At 38.8% G+C, this 23,023-nt stretch overlaps 1 protein-coding gene across 3 annotated transcripts in view; it reads right to left on the bottom strand.

The window, feature by feature from the left end:
- The window catches only part of fam135a (family with sequence similarity 135 member A), a 130,933-nt gene that overhangs the window by 68,248 nt on the left and 39,662 nt on the right, over window positions 1–23,023 (bottom strand). For all 3 annotated transcript variants that reach the window (XM_059982298.1, XM_059982297.1, XM_059982299.1), the window contains 2 exons: window positions 19,903–20,029; window positions 13,078–13,231 (listed from right to left, as the gene is read on the bottom strand). In XM_059982298.1, the coding sequence (XP_059838281.1) occupies window positions 13,078–13,231; window positions 19,903–20,029 (281 nt within the window). The remainder of the gene's footprint in view (window positions 1–13,077; window positions 13,232–19,902; window positions 20,030–23,023) is intronic.

The raw sequence follows: 23,023 nt of genomic DNA, 5'->3' as shown, positions 1-23,023 counted from the left end.
ATAGCAAAAGGATAGTGAGGGATAAAATTGGTCCCTTAGAGAATCAGAGTGAACAGCTATGTGTGGAGCTGAAAGAGATGGGGGAGATTTTGAACAATTTCTTTTCTTCGGAATTGAATTGTGTAAGGTAAAGGAAACAAGTAGGGAAGTTATGGAAACTATGACGATTAAAGAGGAGGAAGTACTGGTGCTTTTAAGGAATATAAAACTGGATAAATCTCCAGGTCCTGACAGGATATTCCCTAAGACCTTGAGGGAAGTTAGCACAGAAATAGCAGGGGCTCTGGCAGAAATATTTCAAATGTCATTAGAAAGTGGGGATGGTGCCGGAGGATTGGCATATTGCTCATGTGGTTCCATTGTTTAAAATGTGTTCTAAGAATGAAGCCTGTCAGTTTGATGTCAGTGGTGGGTAAATTAATGGAAGGTATTCTTAGAGATGGTAGATATAATTATTTGGATAGACAGGGTCTGATTAGGAACAGTCAGCATGGATTTGTGCGTGGAAGGTCATGTTTGACAAATCTTATTGAATTTTTTGAAGAGGTTATGAGGGAAGTCAATGAGGGTAAAGCAGTGGATGTTGTCTATATGGACTTCACTGAGGCCTTTGACAAGGTTCCGCATGGAAGGTTAGTTAGGAAGGTTCAATTGTTAGGTATTAATATTGAAGTAGTAAAATGGATTCAACAGTGGCTGGATGGGAGATGCCAGAGAGCAGTGGTGGATAACTGTTTGTCAGGTTGGAGGCCAGTAACTGGTGGTGTGCCTCAGGGACCTGTACTGGGTCCAATGTTGTTTGTCATATAATTAATGATCTGGATGATGGGGTGGTAAATCGGATTAGTAAGCATGCAGATGATACTAAGGTAGGTGGCGTTGTGGATAATGAAGTAGGTTTTCAAAGTCTGCAAAGAGATTTAGGCCAGTTAGAAGAGTGGGCTGAACGATAGCAGATGGAGTTTAATGCTGATAAGTGTGAGGTGCTACATTTTGGTAGGAATAATCCAAATAGGACATACATGGTAAATGGTAGAGTATTGAAGAATGCAGTTGAACAGAGTGATCTAGGAATAATGGTGCATAGTTCCCTGAAGGTGGAATCTCATGTGGATAGGGTGGTGAAGAAAGCTTTTGGTATGCTGGCTTTTATAAATCAGAGCATTGGGTATAGGAGTTGGCATCTAATGTTAAAATTGTACAAGGCATTGGTAAGGCCGAATTTGGAGTATTGTGTACAGTTCTGGTCACCAAATTATAGGAAAGATGTCAACAAAATAGAGAGAGCACAGAGAAGATTTACTAGAATGTTATCTGGGTTTCAGCACCTCAGTTACAGGGAAAGATTGAACAAATTAGGTCTTTATTCTTTGGAGCGTAGAAGGTGGAGGGGGACTTGATAGAGGTATTTAAAATTATGAGGGGGATAGATAGAGTTGACGTAGATAGGCTTTTTCCATTGAGAGTAAGGGAGATTCAAACAAGAGGACATGAATTGAGAGTTAGGGGACAAAAGTTTAAGGGTAACATGAGGGGGAATTTCTTTACTCACAGAGTGGTAGCTGTGTGGAACAAGCTTCCAGTAGAAGTGGTAGAGGCAGGTTTGGTATTGGCATTTAAAGTAAAATTGGATAGGTATATGGACAGGAAAGGAATGGAGGGTTATGGGCTGAGTGCGGGTCAGTGGGACTAGTTGAGAGTAAGCGTTCTGCACGGACTAGAAGGGCCGAGATGGCCTGTTTCCATGATGTAATTGTCATATGGTTATAGAGCGAATTTTGGCATTGATTTGTTTATTGAGGAAAGACTCAATGGACTGGGCCAACACTTCAAGTTTAGAAGTAAATTCCTCACTGTACAAATCTCTTAATAGGATTGACAAGGTAGGTGGCAGAGATTAGAATAAATATCTTAACCCATAAGGAACTCCCAATTGAATAAAACTGTATGATGTTCAGTTGCTTGATATAGCCAGGAAATCAACAGTTATGAGGCAAGAGATGCAAGTTTTCAATGAGGCAGAGGATTAGCCAATGAGGCAGAGAAGCAGGCCTTCTCCTGCTTCTATTTCTCGTGCTCTTTTGTCTGGTACAGAAAATCATAAGAACATAAGAAACAGGAGCAGGAATTGGCCATCTGGCCCAACAAGCCTGCTCTGCCATTCAATAAGATCATGGCTGCTTGAGCCATGGACTCATCTCGACCTACCTGCCTTTTCCCCATAACCTTTAAATCCCCTATTATGCAAAAATCATGAGCTCATGCCATTCTAAGATGAATGGTTGTCTAGAACATCTACTTTTATGTGAGACATTAAGCCCAGTAACTGCTTAAGCTCTCTGTTAAGTATAAAAGATTCAGAGAAATTATTTGAAGAGATCAAGAAACTTTCAAAGATCAAACAACATTTCATTTACTTCAGTTTACGGAATTAACTGATGTAAATGAGTTGCTACATACATCTATCTACATCAAAGTGATGTAGAAAGAAAAAATGATTGGCAGTGAAGTACATGGTGTTCATAAAAGTTGTCAATTGGGTGCTTTTTCCTCACTTTTGACAAGGAACCACGGTTGACAAATGATGTGGGACATCTGATCAAGAGGGAAAAAGAAACTTACCCTAAGTTTTAGGAAGTAAGGATCAGTTAGGACTCAGAAAGTTACGAGGTAGCCGAATAGCAGCTGAAGACTTAGGAGAGCTAGAAGGGGGCATGATAAGGCCTTAGCAAGTAGGATTAAGGGAAACCCCAAGGCATTCTACGTATATGTGGAGGTAAGACAATCAGGGATAGAATAGGAAACATATGTCTTGAATCAATGGAGATATGGAAGTTCTTAATGAATACTTTGCTTCAATATTCACCAGTAAAAAGAACCCTGACGTTCGTGAGGACAGCGTAAAACTGATTGATATGCCTGAACATATCACTGTTAAGGAAGAGAATTTGCTGGAACTTTTGAAAAACTTTAAGATCAACAAGTCCCTGGGGCCAGATGGGATATACCCCAGGTTACTACATGAAGCAAGGGAAAGGACTGCTGCACCTTTGGCGATGTTCTTTGCATCCACACTGGCTACAGTAGTAGTGCCAGATGTTATTCTTTTGTTCAAATGTTATTGCTTTGTTCAAGAAAGGGTGTAGGGATAACCCTGGGAATTACTGACCAATGAGTCTTACTTCAGTGGTGAGCAAATTATTGGAGAAGATTCTTAGTCAGGATTTGTGAGCATTTGACGAAACATACTTTGATTAGGGACAAACAGCATGGCTTTGTGAAGAAGCAGGTTATGCCTCATGAGCCCAATTGAATTATTTTAGGATATGACAAAGCACACTGACGAAGGTAGAGCTGTGGACTTGCTGTAAATGGTGTTTGATAAGGTTCCCCATCTTATTCTCATTCAGGAAGTTAAGAAGCATGGGACCCAGGGAAACTTGGTTACGTGGATACAGAATTGTCTCGCCCATAGAAGGTAGGTGGTAGTAATGGAGCATATTCTGCCTGGAGTTCAGTGACCAGTGATGTTCCATGGGGATCTGTTCTTGGACCCCTGCTCTTTGTGATCTATATAAATGCTTAGATTAGGAAGTGGAAGGGTGGGTTACTAAGGTTACAGATGACATAAAGGTTGGTGAAGTTCAAGAGCAGCAAGGTAATATTGCAGTCCTATGAAACACTGATAAAACGTTGGCTAAATCACACTTAAAATATTGTGTTCAGCTTTGGTTGCCTCATTACAGGAAGGTTGCAGAGGAGATTTGCTAGGATGCTGTTTGCATTAGATGGCATGTCTTGAGTGAGGTATGGCTTTTCTCTTTGGGGTGAAGAAGAGCAAGAGATAACTTCATAAGAGGATTACAAAATGATAAGAGGCAAAGATCAAGTGGATAGCCAGAGACTTTTTCCCATTGCAGAGAGGGCTAATACAGGGGGTATAATTTTAAGATGATTGGAGGAAAATATAGGGAGATGTTCTGTACAGAGAGTGATGGATCTGTAAGGCATTTAAGAAACTTTTAGAGAGGCACATGGATGATAGATAAATGGTGGGCTATATAGAAGGGAAGCGTTAGATTGATCTTTGAGACACAACATTGTGGGCAGGGGCCTGCACGGTGCTGTAATGTTCTATGTTCCTTTCCTTTTACTTCAAATAGTGCTTAGATTGATTGAGATAGTTCTCTATGAAGACTTGCTTTCTGTCATAACTTTTATCTCATGAATTTTCAATCACTGCTCATAATTGAGCACCACAGTTACCTAGAATGCAGGAAATAAAGTAGGATTAACCATAGAAGTAATGAGATGAAGATTAATTTTAATGAAGATTATTTTATATCCAAAGAAATTTCATGGGCAAGGGCATAATGGCAGTTTTAACACTTCCTTTAAACGTCTGCACAGGATTCTCAATAAAAAGACAACTATAAGTATCTAGGTATGATGAAAGCTGGAGGTAGTAAAACAAGGTGAATTACAGGTTAAATGGCAATAACTTGCTGTAAATTTTATTTGAGATTATCCCATGTTGTGATTTGATTTTCAAATCAATTCACATGCTATAATACATAATTATTAACATAATGTAAAAAAGATCATTTTTACCAACATTTTGTCCTTTTGCAAACACTAGAATTAATAACTGAAAAACAACAGACTTTTGCAGTGCGCAGGGATGGTGCTAAAGTTTAAATCAGTTTCTTGCTGTGCACATAAGTGGTACCAAAAGCTTAAGAGGTTAGTTATATCATTGCTTAGCAGCTGTTCATAGAATCTGCAACAAGGACAAATAGATAGAAAAGCCTATTAAATTATCTGAAATAAATGAATGTTAAGAAGAATTTTGAAAGTCCAAGACATTGTTTGCTTTATTTGGAGTAGGATGCTCTGCTCCTTCTTGGCACATTGTGGCATGGTTAACAAATGCATGAAAAAAAAACAAAGAATTATTTCAAGGATCACTGTTGTCACAGAGAGAAAAGCATTATATTATGGTATCTTGATTACTTAGTGGCACAAGTTTGTCACTGAATTTAACCCAGAAGTAGCTATTGTGGAATATGTTGTTGAACAGTTTCTCTCCAGATAGCAATTTAGCCCAAAAAATTATATTTTGTAAATATTTTCTTTTCAGTCAATATAAGCAACTTTCCCGTAATTTCAAACCCAAGAACTAGAGCTGGACCTGAGATAGGCCACAGAAGGGCAAGGATGCTTCAAATGTTCCAAGTGGTTCTGTATTAGTGGCAATCTTTGAATGTGATATGAGGTATGAGGATTAAGTGGTCATGTAAGGATTTCTTCCTAATCTTCTTGGATTCTTTTCATCTGTAATATCTACTTACATAAAATATCACACTGATTATAATTGTTAAATATCAAGCAAAAAACACAGAACAGAAATGTTGGGCATATTCGGTGTGTCAGGCAGCATCTGGAGACAGAGCGAGCAAGAGAATTAATGTTTACTGTTGATGCTGTATGAATGATAAAAGGACAAGATCTGTAATGGAAACTTTTGCTCTCCACAAATGTTGCCTGACCTGATTATTTACAACATTTTAGTTAATGTCAAAATTGTGCCACAAAAGGAAACAATAACATTTTTGTTTAGCCAAAGAAATTAAGTATTATCCTGCCAGTTCACTTTTGATGACCAGATTTAAATTCAACATTGATACAAGGTCTAGTAGATTAACCTCTGGGGCCAATCAACATCCCATGTAAAATGAACAGGAAGCCTCAATCTGGCAACAATTAAAAGTAATTCATATTTGGCTTTGAGAGAAATTAAATTATACTTAAAGTCAGATAAGATCAATAAAGAGAACTTATACCTGTTAGTGAAAGAACAGACTTTACCATTTTGTTCTTAGAATTTCAAGGAGTTTGAGGAAATATATCAAGTATAACACACAATACCAGTTTGTATTAAACACACCAATTTTTAACAGATTAAAGAAAGCCTAAGAACAAGAGATATTTTAAATAATTAAACGTGAAATATTTTAATAAAATATTTTAATGCAAACCTGATTCTGATTCTCCAAAATATAAATGTGATTAAAGGGATTTAAAATTCAAGACAAAACACTTCCTCAATGAAGAACAGAAATCTAGCACATTTTCTTACTGAATACAAAATAGATGCTGTTACCAAAACTGCAGTTAATAAAAGATGAATTTCACTAAACACTCAGAATTGTTTGTGTCTTTGTCTATCTGCATTAGTTTGTTTTACAAACACTGAATTTGCACGGATGAAAAACAGTGTGCAGGACAAGGTTTTGACAAGTAAACTTACTGAAATAAAATACGTATTGATATACAAAACAAAAGGCCCTAATTAATACAGTTGATATTTCTGAAAACATCTTTTAGTCTTAAGTTCATGAAAATGTTTAACATCTATTCCTCAGATTCACATCTTGGGAAAAGAACATGTGAGAAGAAGGTACAATATTCTATTTGTTATTACCTTCAGATTTAATGATGAAATATACCATCTTATCTAGATAACTGTACTCCTAGTCTACTAAAATCTAACAGTGCTATTTTCTGTGAAAGGTACTGGATTTCAATGGTTTTCAGAGACATAAAGAATAAAAGAAAGGGAAAATGACACTGGAGAAGTAATAATGAGGACAAAGAAATGGCAGATGGACTTTGCCAAGTCTTTTGCATCAATCTTCATTGTGAAAGACACCAACAGTATGCCATAAGTTCAAGTGTATCGGGGGCAGAAGTGAGTGTAGTCACTATTATTAAGGAGAAGGTGGCTGGGAAGCTGAAAGCTCTGAAGGCAGATAAGTCAACTGAACCAGATGGACTACATCCCACCAGGGTTCTGAAAGAGGTAGCTGAAGAAATTGTGCAGACATGAGCAGTGATCTTTCAAGATCCTGGAATGATTTTGGAGGACTGGAAAATTGCAAATGTCACTCCACTCTAAGAAGGGTGGAAGGCTGAAGAAAGGAAATAGTAGCCCAGTCAGCCTGACATCAGTAGTTGGGAAGATTCCATTGTTAAGATGTGGTTTTGGGATACTTGGAGGCACATAATAGGCCAAAGTCAGCATGGTTTCCTAAAGGGGTTCTCTTGCCTGACAAATCTGTTTGATTTTTTTGCAGAAATATCAAGCAGGATAGACAAAGGAGAGTCAGAGGATGTTGTTTACTTGGGTTTTCAGAAGGCCTTTGACAAGGTGCTGCACATGAGGCTACTTAGGGTAAGAGCTCATGGTACTACAGGAAAGTATCTAGTATGAAGAAAGAAGTGGAGCTGCACTTTGGTAGAAGAAATAAAGGCACGGACTATTTTCTACATGGGGAGAAAATTCCAAGATCAGAGGTGTACTTGTGCAGGATTCCCTAAAAGTTAACTTGCAGGTTGAGTTGGTGGGAAGGAAGGCAAGTTAAATGTTGGGATTTATTTCAAGAAGACTAGAATATAAAAGCAAGGATGTAATGCTGAGGCTTTATAAGGCATTGCTAAAACTGCAGTTGGAGCATTGTGAACAGCTTTGTGCTAAGAAAACATGCTGGGGAGATGGCCCAGAGTAGACTCATGAGTATGATTCTGGGAATGAAAGGTTCACACATGAGGCGTGTTTGATAACTCTGGGTCTGTACTTGTTGGAATTTAGAAGAATGAAGGGCATCTTATTGAAACCTATTGAATATTGAAAGTCCTAGATAGGGTGGATTTGGAGAGAATGTTTTCTATGGTGGGGGAATCTAGGATCAAAGAGCACAGTCTCAGAATAGAGAAGTGACCACAGAATAGCAAAGGAATTTCTAGAGCCGGGGATAATGAATCTGGAATTCATTGCCACAGATGGCTGTGGAGGTCAAGTATTTGACTCTATGTAAAGCGGTAGTTGATAGGTTCTTGATTAGTCAGGGCATCTGTTATGAGTGATGAACAGACCTGATGGAAAATGGGGTGCAGTTAACCATCCCCCCCCCCCCCTCCGAGAACTATGAACTATTGCTGTTGCTATGCTGCTACTGAGAGAGAGAGATAAAGCCCAGGCAAGAACCTGCAGATAAGAGGGAGAGAGAGACTGTTGATTCATTGTATTTCGACCCTTCCTGGATTATTTACCTTTCACTACAAGGACTTTACTTTGCTCGTTAACATTCCTCAGGAGATAACAGGAGTGGCCTGATTTGATGGACACAGTCATTCAGGGTTGATGGATAGCTGAGATCCCGTTAGTAGAGATAAAAGACAGGTCTGGAGAGACACTCTTCAGACACACCAGTGGACACTGACTGAGTGTTGTGAACCCACAGAAAGGTGGGGGTTTTCGGAGACCGAATCAGATCGATCAGTAAAGCTCACAGTGTTATGGCAGGCGCGGTGGGGACCTGTGTGTGTGTGTCCACTCATGCCAGAGTGACGAGTCCACCACAGAAGAACGGTTTAGCTGAAGGACGGAGGGGTCATAACTGAATGACCACAACGACACGACAGAATCAGAAAGCAATAGAAGATTTGCCTGCTGCAGCTGTTACATCTCGCTCGCTCTCACTCTCTCTCCAACCATTACAACACAACAACCATAACTATCTCAGCATGTATGAACTGCACTGAACTTTATACTTTTCTATGGTAGTTCATTTACCCCTAGGCATCGATAGAGCTTGTTTATTATTGCTTATTATTATTCCTACACTTTTAGGTTTATTACTGCTAACTTGTTTTACATGTATATTTGCATTTTTGATATTGTATTGTGTAGTTTACTAATAAACACCTTTAGTTTTGGTACCACCAGACTCCAACGGATACTTCTGTCTTTGCTGGTCTGACACCCAGTTACGGGGTATGTAACACATCAAAGATTATAAAAAGGAGGAGGGTTGAGAGGGATAATAAATCAGCCATAATGGAATGGCAGAGCAGACTCAAAGGACCGAATGGCCGAATTCTGCTATATCTTATGGTCTAAAAACAGGGTTAATATGAAAACAAAGAATTAAGGTACCAATAAGGTACCAAAACATGCCCTTTTATTCCTTGAGGTTTCTTTAGTCACAGATCTTGTTTAGTTGAGAGTGCTTGTTTCAAGATCTCCAAATACCATTCTACTATTTTGAAATCAAAATGACTCGAATACCACAGATTCTGAATCTGTGATGCATAAACTTTCTTTCAGTATCTGACATACTTAAGTATTACACCTTTAATGTCACCTCTGTGCTTCAGTTCACTTGGCTGCAGTCTTTGCTACCTGATTGTTACTGGAGGGCCTGTACGCATGAATTGCTGCCTGTGAGGTACACTTGGAAACTATGCTTTGGCCAACATTCTGCACCATTATAAGATGACACAATATCAGCTTCCACGAGTGGACTATGACACTGTTCTTATTTTCTCTCAAATCTTTGTTAACTCTGATTTTAGACTAGAAAGATAGCCAATCTTACTTGATCTCCAAATTATTTTGCTTACACACTGAAAAGCAAAGCAAATGATTTTCATATCTTTGTATCTTCTCCCTGGTGGCTATTTCAAACTGAAAAATTGTATGCAAACTACTCAGTCTGAATGCATACCCCCTAAATGTTCCACTCCAGCAACGCCAATTTCTACCTATGCGTCAGCCATCTATGGATCAAAATTTTTGACAAATACATGATATCAATTTTACCCTGAACAATTTCAATAGCTATCCTGATATCTACTATTCTCCAATAAAATAAAAGTAGTTACTGGAAATCAGAAAATAAAATAGAAATGCTGCAAATTTTCAGCAGACCAGGCCGCATCTGTGGAAAAGAGGCAAAATTAACATTTCAAATCAAAGAGCCTTCATCAAAACTGAGCTTCATCAAAAAAGGAGTGTGTTAAGCTGCAGGATGGGTGGAGTGGAGGTGGGGGTGGTGCATCTGATGGGGTAAAACTGGGGTGACATGAGCATAAGCCGTAAACAAGGTTATCTCGTCAATGAGTGGATGGGAGCAGTTAAGAGAGTGAGCGCATAGACCAGAAGAACATTGATAAAAGAATGTTAGGAGTAGGCAAATGCAAAGCTGGGAGACATGACCTGCAGGGTAGATCCAGTGCAGTTGGGCATGCACCCTACTTCCAGAGGTAATAAAAAGAAAAGAGGGGAGAAGAGATTACAAACTGATATTACAAGATGACTAATACAGACAGAAATCAAGTTACCTGAAGTTTCAGTATTCAATATCAAGTCCAGAAAAATAGCCAGGAAAAAAGTAAACCCATTAGGGACAACAGGGGGAACCCGTACATGGAGCCAGAAGATATAGGTGAGGTCCCAAATGAATACTTCTCATCAGTATTGAAAAAGGAAAAGGATGCTGTCAGCAAAGAGGAAGGTCAAATTCAAGTTCAAGTTTCCATAAATAAATGATGATTTTGTGGACTTAAATGTAATAAGTCCCCAATCTACTATGGGAAGGGAAAAGAGTGCTACCACTTTAACTGAGATTTTTATATCCTGACTGGTCAGAGGTGACACATCAGATAACTAGAGGACTTTGTCAAGAAGGGCAGCAGGGAAAAGCCAGGAAACAACAGTCCGAAGAGTCTAACATCAGTGATGGGTAAGTCACCAGAAAAAATACCAAAGAAAAGGATTAATTATCACTTGGAAAGGGAGGAATGGATCAGAGGTAGCCAGCATGGCTTTGTCAAGGGCAGTTCCCATTTCATTCAGATTGGTCAAGCCTTTAAGGCTGTAACAATGTGTACTTATGAGGAGAGTGCAGTAGATGTAGTTTACATGGACTTAAGTAAGGGCTTTGACATAGACCCATGTGTAAGACTAGTCCAAAAGGTGAGGTTCCACTGAATTCAGGGCAAACCAGGTCAAATTCTGGTTTAGTAACAGGAACAGAGTAATGATAGAGGGTTGATTTTTTTTGGTTGGATGATTGCAACAAGTGGTGTTCCACAAGGATTGGTGCTTAGATCCTTGCTGTTTACAATATATGTGAATGACTTGGTTCAGAATATAGCAGCTAGTGATTCAGGCTGAAGACCTTAAGAAGGAACGGGAAGGAGACAAAAGAAGTTGTTAAGCTACAAACTAGGTGATTACTTTAAAGCACAGCTGCATTCACGTTGAACTTACTGTTTTCCATCTCACTCTGCAATATTGGTCCGTGGCTTCCTGTACTGTTACAATGAGGCCTATCATAGCTTTAATGGACATCATCTGATCTTCCATTTGGGCAAGATGCAGCCTTCTGGACTCAATATTGAATACTACAAATACAGGCAATTTGATTCCCATCTATATTTTGTTGTCCATTTATGATATTGACTCAGCTTATTTGTGTTTCTTTTCCCTCTGGAAGCAGACAATACACCCTGCCTGTCCTACAACGGCTACATTATTTTCTATATGTTTTCAAGCTCCAATCACTCCCATTTACTCTGATAACTTTGTTTACAGCTAATCAGCAGGGTAAAATCAGGGTGACAAATTCAGAGACATCCCCTCTCCCATCCTTACTATATTTAACAAGCTCCTTTTGTCTCCTTAGTTCTATCAAAGAGCCCTCAACATGAAAAGTCAGTTGTTTCTCTTTCCACATGTGACCTGACCTGTTGAGTATTTCTAGCATTTTCTACTTTTAATCAGCCTCCAGTAAATCTTGAATTATCCAAACCTATTATGTTCATGTATTAGTACATATACCAAATCCTGATTATCCATCACAATTTTCCTGATCCTCATTTCCTTCAAAATAAAATTACTACCTTTTTGTTCTAATAGCCTTTCTCTTCCATTCAAATTCCATTCACTACATTATTCTACCCCCTTGTCTTTGTACATGCTTGATTCCTCTAATTCATCCATAGCTTTCAATTCTCGATTCTAATACATAGAGGTGGTTTCTTTTTCATTATTTTATTACTTGCAGTGTTTTTGTCTCGGCAGTAAGAATTCTTCCCTTAAACTTCTCTAATCCCCTGACAATACTAAGGAGATCTTTAAAATGACTTATGACTTTGGTCACCCTTCTCAATAGCTTGTTTGACACAATGTCAACTGTTACTACACAGAAAGAACCCATTGAATAAATCCATCTTGAATTTTTTGAAAAGGCAATTTAGTTCTCTGGCTGTTTTTAAGCAAATCCCTAATTCCTGACTGAACAAAGTTACATCAATTTTCACCAAGCTTTCAACAGGAATTGTTGCTTATAACCAGGTAAAAGATTATTTTCTTGTTACTTTTCATTCTTTAGCCAACCAGCTTAAACCTGTACCTTCCATGTCTCAACACTTCAATCAATGTAAGAAATTTCACTTTGTGCACATGTACTGGACTCAGCAAGATTTTGAGCATTTTTATCAATTCTCTTGCAACATTCTCTGCTCCAAGGAGAACAATCTAGCTTCTCCAATTTAGCTAGGTAACTTATCTATCATGGCCTGGAATGTTGTAGGTGCCAACTCCACCACCAGGAAAATGTACAGGTATATGGCTAGAGGGTGTTGGTAGAAGGGTCAGGTGCACAGATGGGTAGAAACAGCCAGGTGTGCGGGTAAAACATAGTAGAGACCTGGCCAAGAGAGATGCAGCCAGGTAGGGCACCGGTATGCAGATAAAGCATGATCTGAATTGAAGTTAAGTGTGTACAGGGAGTTCAGCTGGGTAGTAAGCCAAATACCTGGACAGAGTGTGGACAGGAATAAGGCCAGGTGTGTGACCAGAGCATTGTAGGAAAAGGCTTCATAGCTCCTGGTTCAGAACACACAAATGTAATTCAGCATTCAGCACATTCAATGGGACTGTGAAGGGAGCCTGGAAATGGAGGCCGCACTTAGATTGGCAGATTTCACTTTAAATGTGAAAATTTATCAGTCAATTACTGTTAATATTATATTGACCTATAACTGTTTCTCTCTCCACAGATGCTTTCTGACCTATTGAGTGGTTCCAGCACTATGTTTTTACTTCAGATTTCCAACACTTGCAGTTTTCTGATTTTCAATTAACTAGTACATTATGTAAATATTAATCTGGTCAGCATTAGGGTGAAAGTCATAATTCAAAAAGAGAAATTTAAGTAATCTACTTACCCAATTCCATCCTGCGAGATGAAGGCAATTCTTTAGTGACCACAACAAAATAGTTGAAAAGACCCTTGTAAGCCAGTAGTAAGCTTGAACAGAGATTATAATGGAAATTGTAGGCATGTTGCATGCAGGTTTCTGGTACCACAAAGTTGCTTCCCTGTAAATGAAGCAAATACATGGAAATTAATTCTAATCATTGAAATTCTTTAAGTAGGAGATATAGTTAGATTACAAAATATTGCTTAGAATAGTCTTAGTTAATGGGAAACACATGCACAATTTGTCCTGCACTCCAAACTGCATAAAATTCTGTACAAGATTAATAAATCAACCTGTCTCTTCATAACATTAGGCTTTTTGTACAGTGTCATTGGAGTAGTTAGATTAAAGCTTAAAATTAGACAGTCTAGGTTTAAGGTGAGAAATGAAAGATTTAAAGGGGACCTGAAAGGCACGTTTTTCCACAGAGGATGGTAGGTATACAGAATAAAACTGCCAGAAGAAAAGGTAGAAATTATTAAGTTATCATGTTTGAAAGACATTCAGACAGGTAAATGGATCTTAACGGTTCAGTGGGATATGGGCCAGATGTTGGCAAATTGGGTAAGGTCAGGAAGACATCTTGGTTAGAATGAATAAGTTGGGCCAAAGAACTTGCTTCTGTGTTGTATAACACTATGACTTCAATATCCTGGTGAATCTTTTCTGTACTCTCTCTCTATTGCTACTGATTCTTTTCTATACTGTAGCAACCAGAACTGTACACAGTACTCCAAGCAAGGTTTAACTAATGTTTATGCAGGTACATGATTTGTCAACTCTTTTACTCAATATCAGCCTATGAAGGCAAGCATTCTTAATGCCTCCTTCACTCCTCCATCTACCTATGTTGCCAGTTCCAGTAAACTATGAACTTGTAACCTAAGTTTTCTCTGTATTTCAATGCTCAAGTCCTTGTTTTTTATTATGTCCTACCAGAATCTGACTTCCCAGAGTGCACAGCTTCACACTTACAGATAAAATTCCATCTGTCACTGCTCCACTTAGTTTTCCAGATGATCTCTGTGCTGCTGTATCCTTTCAAATACATTTTTCATTATCTATGACTCCACAAATTCTTATTCTATCTGCAAAATTACTAATCAAACTACCTACATCCTGATCCAAATCATTTGTTGTAAATAACAAAGATCCCAGCACCAATTCCTTTGACACACAACATGTTATAGAGGCATGTTTCTGGTTTTTCAAACCTCCAGTTAGAAAAACACTCACCCATCACTAGACTGTCTCTTATCATCAAGAAATTTTTAAAATTTTCAACATATCCCTCATTCCTTGTGACCTGTCTACATGTTGGATCTTGTCAAAGCCTTACTGATGTCTATCACTCTGCTGTCGTCAATTTTCTTAGCTACCTCCTCAAAAAAATCAAATTTTGAGAGACATAATCTTTAGGCCTAGTCAGAGATTCAGGACCAACACAGGTTAAGTTTGATTACCTTCCTCTCCAAGAAACAAGGCTGTATGAGGATGAAATAACTATTAAATGTCGTACTATTAGTGTCTGAGAAATAACTTGCAGTGCATTTGAATAGGAACACAAAAGGCTGAAAAAAAACCTCAGCAGGTCAGGGAGCATCAATGGGATGAAAGCAGGCAAAATTTCAAGTCTGTGACCTTTTGTCAGACTGGGTACAAGAGAGATTTACATTAATTTTCAGTCAGAGAATATGGGAATATTCAGTCAGAGAATGTGTATAACAAAGCTAGGACAAGTCAAAATGTTTCCCTGGGATAGTTACCACATATTAAACTTCCTGATCTAACAGTAATTTAGTTTATTGCTGTCACATTACTGAAGTACAGTGAAAAACTTCATTTTGCTTGTCATCCATTCAGATCATTTCATTATATCACCTCACTGAGTTAGTACAAGGGAAAACAGTAACCCAGAATGCAGAATAGAGATTCCAGATGGGGTAATGCAATGCAGGCAGACAATCCATGACAAAATGGATTGTGAGATCTATCTTATTTTACAAGAGTTCAATAGTTCTGTAACAGCAGGATAGAAACTGTCCTTGAGCCTGGTGACAGGTGCTTTCAAGCTTTTGTATCATCTGCCTGTTGGGAAGAAGGACTAAGCAGAATGTCCAGTGTGGGAGAGTTAGAGTAGTATAGTAGATAGAGGCCCTTCGGCCCAACCAGTTCATGCCAATTACAATGACTATCCAATTAGTCTTAATGTCCTGTCTTTGGTCCATATTCCTCTTCACATTATCCCTCCATGTCCTTCCTAAGTGGTACTATCGTACTTCCCTCAACCAGTTCCTTTGGCAGTTTGTTGCATACACTCACCACCCTTTATATGAAAAAGTTGCCACTCAGGTTCCTTTAAAATCTTTGTCCATTCATTTTAAATCTACATGCGCCCCCCAATGTTTTGGACTCCTTTATCACCTTATCTATGCCTCTCATAATTTAAAACATTTCTATAAGGTTGCCTCTTAATCTCCTACTCTTCCAAGGAATAAAAAACTGGCTTACCAACCTCTCACACCTTCATAAATATTTTCTGCACTCTTTCCAGCTTATCTACATCTTTCCTAGAACAGCGATTAAAACTACACAGTATTCCAAATATAGCTTTAACAACAACTTACACCACTGCAAGTTCCAACTACTATACAGAGTGATGAAGGATACCACTTTCATCACTGTCCTTGATTATGATTGGTTGCTCTGCCAAGGCAGCAAGAAGCGTAGACAGTCCATGCACTGTAGGCTACTATTTGTACATGCAGTCCCCGGGTTACAAACAAGTTCCGTTCCTGAGTCCGTCTTTAAGTCGGAACAAGTACATCCGGTATTATTTAGTGCCAGTTAGTCAAACGAATGTCTTAGTATATAGTATATATTTTACCTTTCTATGCCTATAAAACTCTTAAGAAACGTATGTATTCCAATAATTAAACCTCACCAATGCTTAGTAATAATTGTAGCTTTCATCGGGACACGGCCTTTCAGATACTCCCATTATTCTCACTTTATCCTTTAAAATTGTTCCGATCATTGACCGACTGTAGCCTAACGCTTTTCCAATGACCGATGATGTTTCATCTCTTTCCAAACGCTTTATGATTTCCACTTTATTTTCAATTGTGATTGCTTCCCGTCAACAGAACAGAAACACTGCGGACGGCAGGTCCAGTGCTCCACCGGGTCCTAAGGACCACCGCACTGATTTCCCCGGGTCCTAAAGTCCACTGCACTAAGACAGGTTAAATGGGACAAGTGGGGGCTGTGCTGGGTTTGGCTATTTGATCCTCCTCAATATTCCGCATGGGAATTTAAACAGGAGTGGCAGAGTTTTTTTACGAGGTCGAGTTGTGAACTCAGCATCAACTTGGTGCGCTCGGGAGCAGTCTGTCACTGGATCAAACTCGGGAACCTCTGTTCTTGCGTTCTTGAGCCTGACGCTGATCTCACTGCGCCACCAGCCAACCAGAAAAGGCCGGGGAGGGGCTCAGGGTGAATCTTACTAAGAAAAATTTAAGCCGAACACCAAGTTACACACTCAACGCAGTGTCGACATCAATGACTTAAAATGGCAGAAGGCGTCATGATCCGACTTAAAATGGCGGACAGCGTTCTCCTTCTTTGGTTTGTAAGTCAGACGTTTGTAACTCTGGGACTACCTGTATCTACAATTCTCTGCAGTTTCTAGCAGTCTAGTGGTTGTGATTCATCTGGATCAAGGGTTCACAAACTTTTTAATGTCAAGGACCCCTACCATTAACCAAGGAGTCTGTAAACCCCAGGTTGGGAACCCCTGATCTAGATAGAATGCTTCCAATGGTGTACCTTTCAACAGCTGAGGGTCAATGGGGACATGTCAATTTCTTTAGCCTCCTTGAGAGTAGAGGAACTAGTAGTTTATTGGCCCTGGCGTCTATGTGGTTGAACCAAAACAGGCTACTGGTGATGCTTATTTCAAAGAAATTTAAGCTCTCAACCCTCTTGACCTTCGCACAGGTGATATAAATAGGAGTTTGTGCATCATCCCACTTTCTGAAGCAAATGAGCAGCTCCTCTGTTTTTCTGACTTTGACAGAAAGGTTGTGTCATGACACCATGTCACTCGGCTTGCTATCTCCTTCCTGTGCTCCTACAGGCTGTTATGTGAAATTCAAACCACTATGGTGGTGTCATCTGCAATCTTGTAGATGGAGCTGGAACTGAATCTGCCATGCTGGAATATAGCAGGAGTCTGAGGTTGTTGCCTTATGGAACAGCAGTGTTGAGGATAACCATGGTGGAGGAGTTACTGCCTATCCTCACTAACTGTATTTATCAGTCAGGAAGTCAAGGATCAAGTTGTAAAAGGAGTGTTGAGTCCCAAGTATAGAAGTTTGGAGATGAGTTTGCTTGGTATTACAGTATTCAAGTTGGAGCTGTAGTCAGTAAGTAGTTATCAGCATTGCACTGGTAAAGAGAATCAGAATCAGGTTTATTATCACCAGCATGTGACATGAAATTTACTAACTTAGCAGCAGCAGTTCAATGCAATACATAATCTAGCAGAGAGAAAAAATAAATAAAATAAAACATAATAACAATAAACAAGTAAATCAATTACATCTATTGAATAGATTTAAAAGATGTGCAAAAACAGAAATACTATATTCTGTATGAAAAAAAAAGTGAGGTGGTGTCCAAAGCTTCAATGTCCATTTAGGAACTGGATGGCAGAGGGGAAGAAGCTGTTCTTGAATCAATGAGTGTGTGCCTTCAGGCTTCTGTACCTCCTACCTGATGGTTACAGTGAGAAAAGGGCATGCGCTGGGTGCTGGAGGTCCTTAATAATGGACACTACCTTTCTGAGACACAGCCCTCCAAAGATGTCCTGGTATCATAAAGATGCATAAAGAACAGTAATGAGTTGTAATGGAAAAGTTTGGGAACCTGCCCAGTACGCCAAACTTATACCAGCAGGATAACAGAAGTTGAGCCAACATGATTAGAAGAAATACACACAAAATGCTGGTGGAACACAGCAGGCCAGGAAGCATCTATAAGGAGAAGCATTGTCGACATTTCAGGCTGAGACCCTTCATCAGGACATGATTAGAAGAAACTTGTTTAGTTGGGATTTGATTATTCATTTAGTTTTACACAGCATTGTTAGCCAGAAGGGCTGCTCCTGCATTGTACAGCCTACAATCTATGATATAAAAACAAAGTGGAAAAGGCTGAACAGAAAAAAAAGTCAGCATTGGTGGAAAAGAAACGGTTAAGGTTTTTAAAAAATGGAACCCCATTGGAAATTTTCTGAAACTTGCTATTTTCTAATATCAGAGGGCTGTAAATGATCAGTCAAATGCATGGCTGACTGTGAAAGATAATTGGATACAAGAGACTGAAAACTGAGGACTGTGCAGGAAAGTGTACAAGTACAGTATCAGATGTAATGTCAAATTAGGTTTGATAGGATGTATGGTCAACTCCTATTTTTTATGTATGGGAAATGAATTTGAAACACACAAGCTTAGAGCTACCCACAGATCCATGCTCAATGTTCAAAATAAGTTCATTATTAAAATATGTACAGGTGTATAAGATGATGAGAGGCACTGATCTTGTGGATAGCCAGAGGCTCTTTCCCAGGGCTGAAATGTTTAACATGACAGAGCACAGTTTTAAGGTGCTTGGAAGTAGATACACAGGAGATGTCAGGGGTAAGTTTTTTTACACAGAAATTGGTGAGTGCTTGAAATGGGCTGCCAGTGAAGGTGGTGGAGGCAGATACAATAGGGTCTTTTAAGACACTCCTGGATAGGTACATGGAGCTTAGAAAAATAGAGGGCTATGGGTAACCCTAGGTAATTTCTAAAGTAAGTATGTATATGCTCGGCACAGCATTGTGGGCCGAAGGACCTGCATGCATTGTGCTGTAGGTTTTCTATGTTTCTAAGTCACCATATACTACCCTGAGATTCACTTAGCACGCTTTATCTTGAAATATAACTACACACAGGGATGTAAGCAACTGTCTTTTTTTAAAAAAAGACATCTGCTTGGCTATCACACTTCTCAACATAGTACAAACCTCAGTTCTACATGGATGATCCTGGAGGAATGAGACAATGTGCCAGGAAATGCTACTGAGCTGGTTAGAAAAGAGAAATCGCCAATTTGGAAAGAGCTGTACAGCCAAACTAGGAGAAGGGGAAACAGCTGCTTCTATCTCTTCCAACAGGAGGTGTTGAGAGAGACCATACAATTCTGGTATTTTTTCAACAAATGATGCAAGAGCTGCCAGACTCAGCAATGCCCATAGTCAACATGCTGACCAGGATGTGCTCAAGCACTGCATGTCATTGCTGAGCAGTTGCCTTGCAAGTCCCACTCACAGGCAAGCACAATAAATTGCCTCAGTGACTCATTCCACACTTAGCCATGTGATGAGATCAATTTAACTGTTTCTTTACTGCAGGGGCATCAATGGAAGACAGAGCTCTCAACCAGATGCACAAGTAGCATGCAACAATATGAAGAATTGGAACTTGTAATGTGTTCCCTGTAGAATCGCATCTATGTTCAAAATATCTTATACATCTATATACAGGATATTATAATGACTGCTCTTAGTGCTGATTTCATTAGCAATCTTATTCCTGGAAATTCATCTCGATTGCTAAGCAAGGTATCAGCTCATGGATCAAAATCTAGATTGCTTAGGAAGTCAAAGTGCTAAATTAACAATAACTCTATTCAACCATTATCTTAGCATTGTCACAAACTGACATGATTATGTTCACTTACATCAGGTAATAATTGTTTTGTATAGTTGCTGCCGAAAACCACACACTCAAGAGATGGAATGGCATAATCTTTGCTTTGAGCTGGGGTATTCCTGTTTAACCAAGTGTTCTTCACTGGACGAGGAAAGCTTAAATAGGAAAGAAAAGTGTTGGTTCAGGTTATAAAGAAAGCACATGAAAGCCAAAAGCTTAAATTCATATTGAATTGTGAAAGATAATACTAAGGAATAGATTTCTGTAACCAATGCACTAAGCTAAGGAAGGTTTTATGTGGAACCAACCAGATAAGGGAGGAATGATGAGCAGATGGAAGCTGGTGGGGAGGATGATAGAAACTCCAGGAGCATTATCTTCTTTAGCGAAGATCATTGTATAATATCCATGTCATCCCTTCATGAGTAAATTTCCTCTCAGGTTTCTGATTTGCTTCAACATCCCCTCTTTTCATTGCTATCATTAAGAAGGAACTACAGAAACCCGAAGACACACACTCTGATTCAGGAATAGCTTCTTTTGCTCTGTCATCCGATTTTTGGATGGATATTGAACCCATGAATACTATCTCAACACTTTATTTCTTTTTTTGCACTGCTTACTTAAGTTAACTATTACATAGTTAAGTTAATTATATAGATAATATATACTCTTATTGTATTATGTATTGCATTGTTCTGCTACTGCAAAGTTAACAAATTTCACAACATATGCTGGTGATATTAAACCTGTTTCTGACCATCTCTTATAACCCTTTTCTTGTGCATGCCCCCAAAGAATATTTTTGAATTAATTGTATGCTTTTGAATGCTATTTTTCTCACGCTCTCACTTTGTATTTATTATTTCCATTTTTCACTTCCCCTCTGAACTTTCGGTAATCAACATAATTTATCACAAGCATTCAATTTCTTCCTTATTTTTCCTTTTGTTTTGGCTATTCATAAAATTCTGCATTTAATTTCCCTCTTTTTTTTTCCATGGGAATGTACCTTGTATATGATTGAAACATATCCTTTTTAAAGGCCTCCTATTGTTCCAATACAGCTAGCTGCCAAGTTTTGATTCCAATATTCGCAGAATGGATCTATTCTCAGCTTATTGAAATTAGCACTTCTCCTATTGACTATTTTATTTTAAACCATGGACTGCATTACCCCATATTGTTTTATCCATTCTAAACTAGGAAATTATGATTGCTGTCCACGAGATGTTTCCTCATTGATATATGCTCCATTTACACTGCTCATTTCCCAGTACACAAATGCCATTTTCTTTGATGTGTCCAGAAACATACATTGTGCCAGTTCTCCTGAACAGATGTCAAAAACTCATTTCCTTATGTTACTGCAATCCTAGTGTATTTTTGGATCTGTGTTATCTCTAATGATTATGACTATGGCTTTTACACACCTCTGCAATTCCACTTCAAATTTACTCCAAGATATCCTTCCCATTAATTGGCAGCCTTTAGAACAATCACACAAATGCAATCACACCTTGATCATTTCTTACTTCTAAGCAGGTAGGTTCTATTCTTGATTGTTCCAAGACATCTCGCTTGCTGGTATAGCCCATTCTATTCAATCAATATTACCATCCTTTACTTTGCCAAATACCCTGAATGCATTGTTATCACAAATATTTAAAATACACTCTGCCTTTTCCAAGCCAGCAGAATATCAATCTCATTTAATACATTACAGCACTGATCACTTCTGGTCTGGGAGTGAAAATGCAATACATCAACTCTTCCTCTATAAATTTTTTGATTTTTTTTTAAAATGGCTCTCCTAACAAGCTTCTGCTTACCTTGCATGACCTTACTCCCTTTGGGCTGGCACTAATGATAGCCATACAGCTTGGAAGTGAATCCTGTTGCCCAACAAATCTATATTGACCACATATGCCTATTTACACTAATCTTGTAGCTCCTGCATTTCCATCATCATCTTCCAAATTCTCTTACTCACCCACACCCTAGGAGCAAATTTACAAAGACCCATTTAACCTTCCAATCTGTGTATCTTTAGGATGTATAAGGTAATAGAACACCAGTACAATCATTATCCCTGAAAAAACTTCAAAAATATTCACACCTACAATCTATTCCTCTATCTATTCATGCAATCGAATGAAAAACATGTGTTAAAGAATTCCTACATACAGTGCCTTGTAAAAGTATTCAGCACCCAACCCTTTGTTCACATAAATGAGTATTACAACCAGGGATTTAGATCAATTTAACTGAGAATTTTTTGTGTGAATCGCCTCCACCTTTTTTCAGAGCCCAAAAAAATTGTAAAGCATAAACTACCAAAATTTCAAAATGCCAGCAGTTCAAAAATATTCATATGCCTTTACACAGTACTTAGATGAACCACCTCTTGCAGCTATTACATCCAGTAGTCTTTTTGGATCAACTGCCATGGATGCTGTGGCAGTGTCTTTCATTGCCTTGCTGAAAGACCAACTTCCTCCTCAGTTTAAGCTTTCTAGCAGAGTCTAACAGTTTTTTAATCCAGGATCTCTCTGTATTCAGCAGCATTCATTTCCCATCTCTCCTGACCAGATCCCCATTGCATGATGCTACCTCCAGCATATTTTACAGTAGGGATGGCGTTACCTGCCTGACGTGCAACAATAGATATAGGCCACACATACCACTTAGCATTGAGGCTGAAAAGTTCCACTTCGATCTCATCCGACCACAAGACTTTCTTCCATCTCTTTACATAATCTTCTAAGTGATGCTTTGCAAAATCTTTGTGGGCAAAGATATGGTATTTTTTAGCCTGAGCTTCTTCCTTGCCACTCTTCCACAAATACCATTTTCTGTGCAAGACCACTGACTTCTGTAGCTCACTCCAAGTGACTATTGGTGTCACAGCAGCCTCTTACAAGTGCCATTCTTCTCCAGTGACTACGGTTAGAAGGGCAGCCTGACCTAGGCAGTGTGGCTGTGGTTTCATATTTTTTCCACTTTTTCCATGATGGACTGCACTGAGCTCCGAGGCACTGTCAGTGCTTCTGAGACTGTCTTGTATCCTTCCCGAGATTTGCGCTTCTCTATTATTATTTCCCTGACTTGTCTTAAATGCTCTTTTGTTTTCATTTTGGTTTGGTCTA

Source organism: Hypanus sabinus, chromosome 10, assembly GCF_030144855.1.
Source record: "Hypanus sabinus isolate sHypSab1 chromosome 10, sHypSab1.hap1, whole genome shotgun sequence".
Taxonomy (NCBI): domain Eukaryota; kingdom Metazoa; phylum Chordata; class Chondrichthyes; order Myliobatiformes; family Dasyatidae; genus Hypanus; species Hypanus sabinus.
The sequence above is the reverse complement of the archived record's forward strand: the minus strand, read 5'-3'. Positions and strand labels throughout refer to the sequence as shown.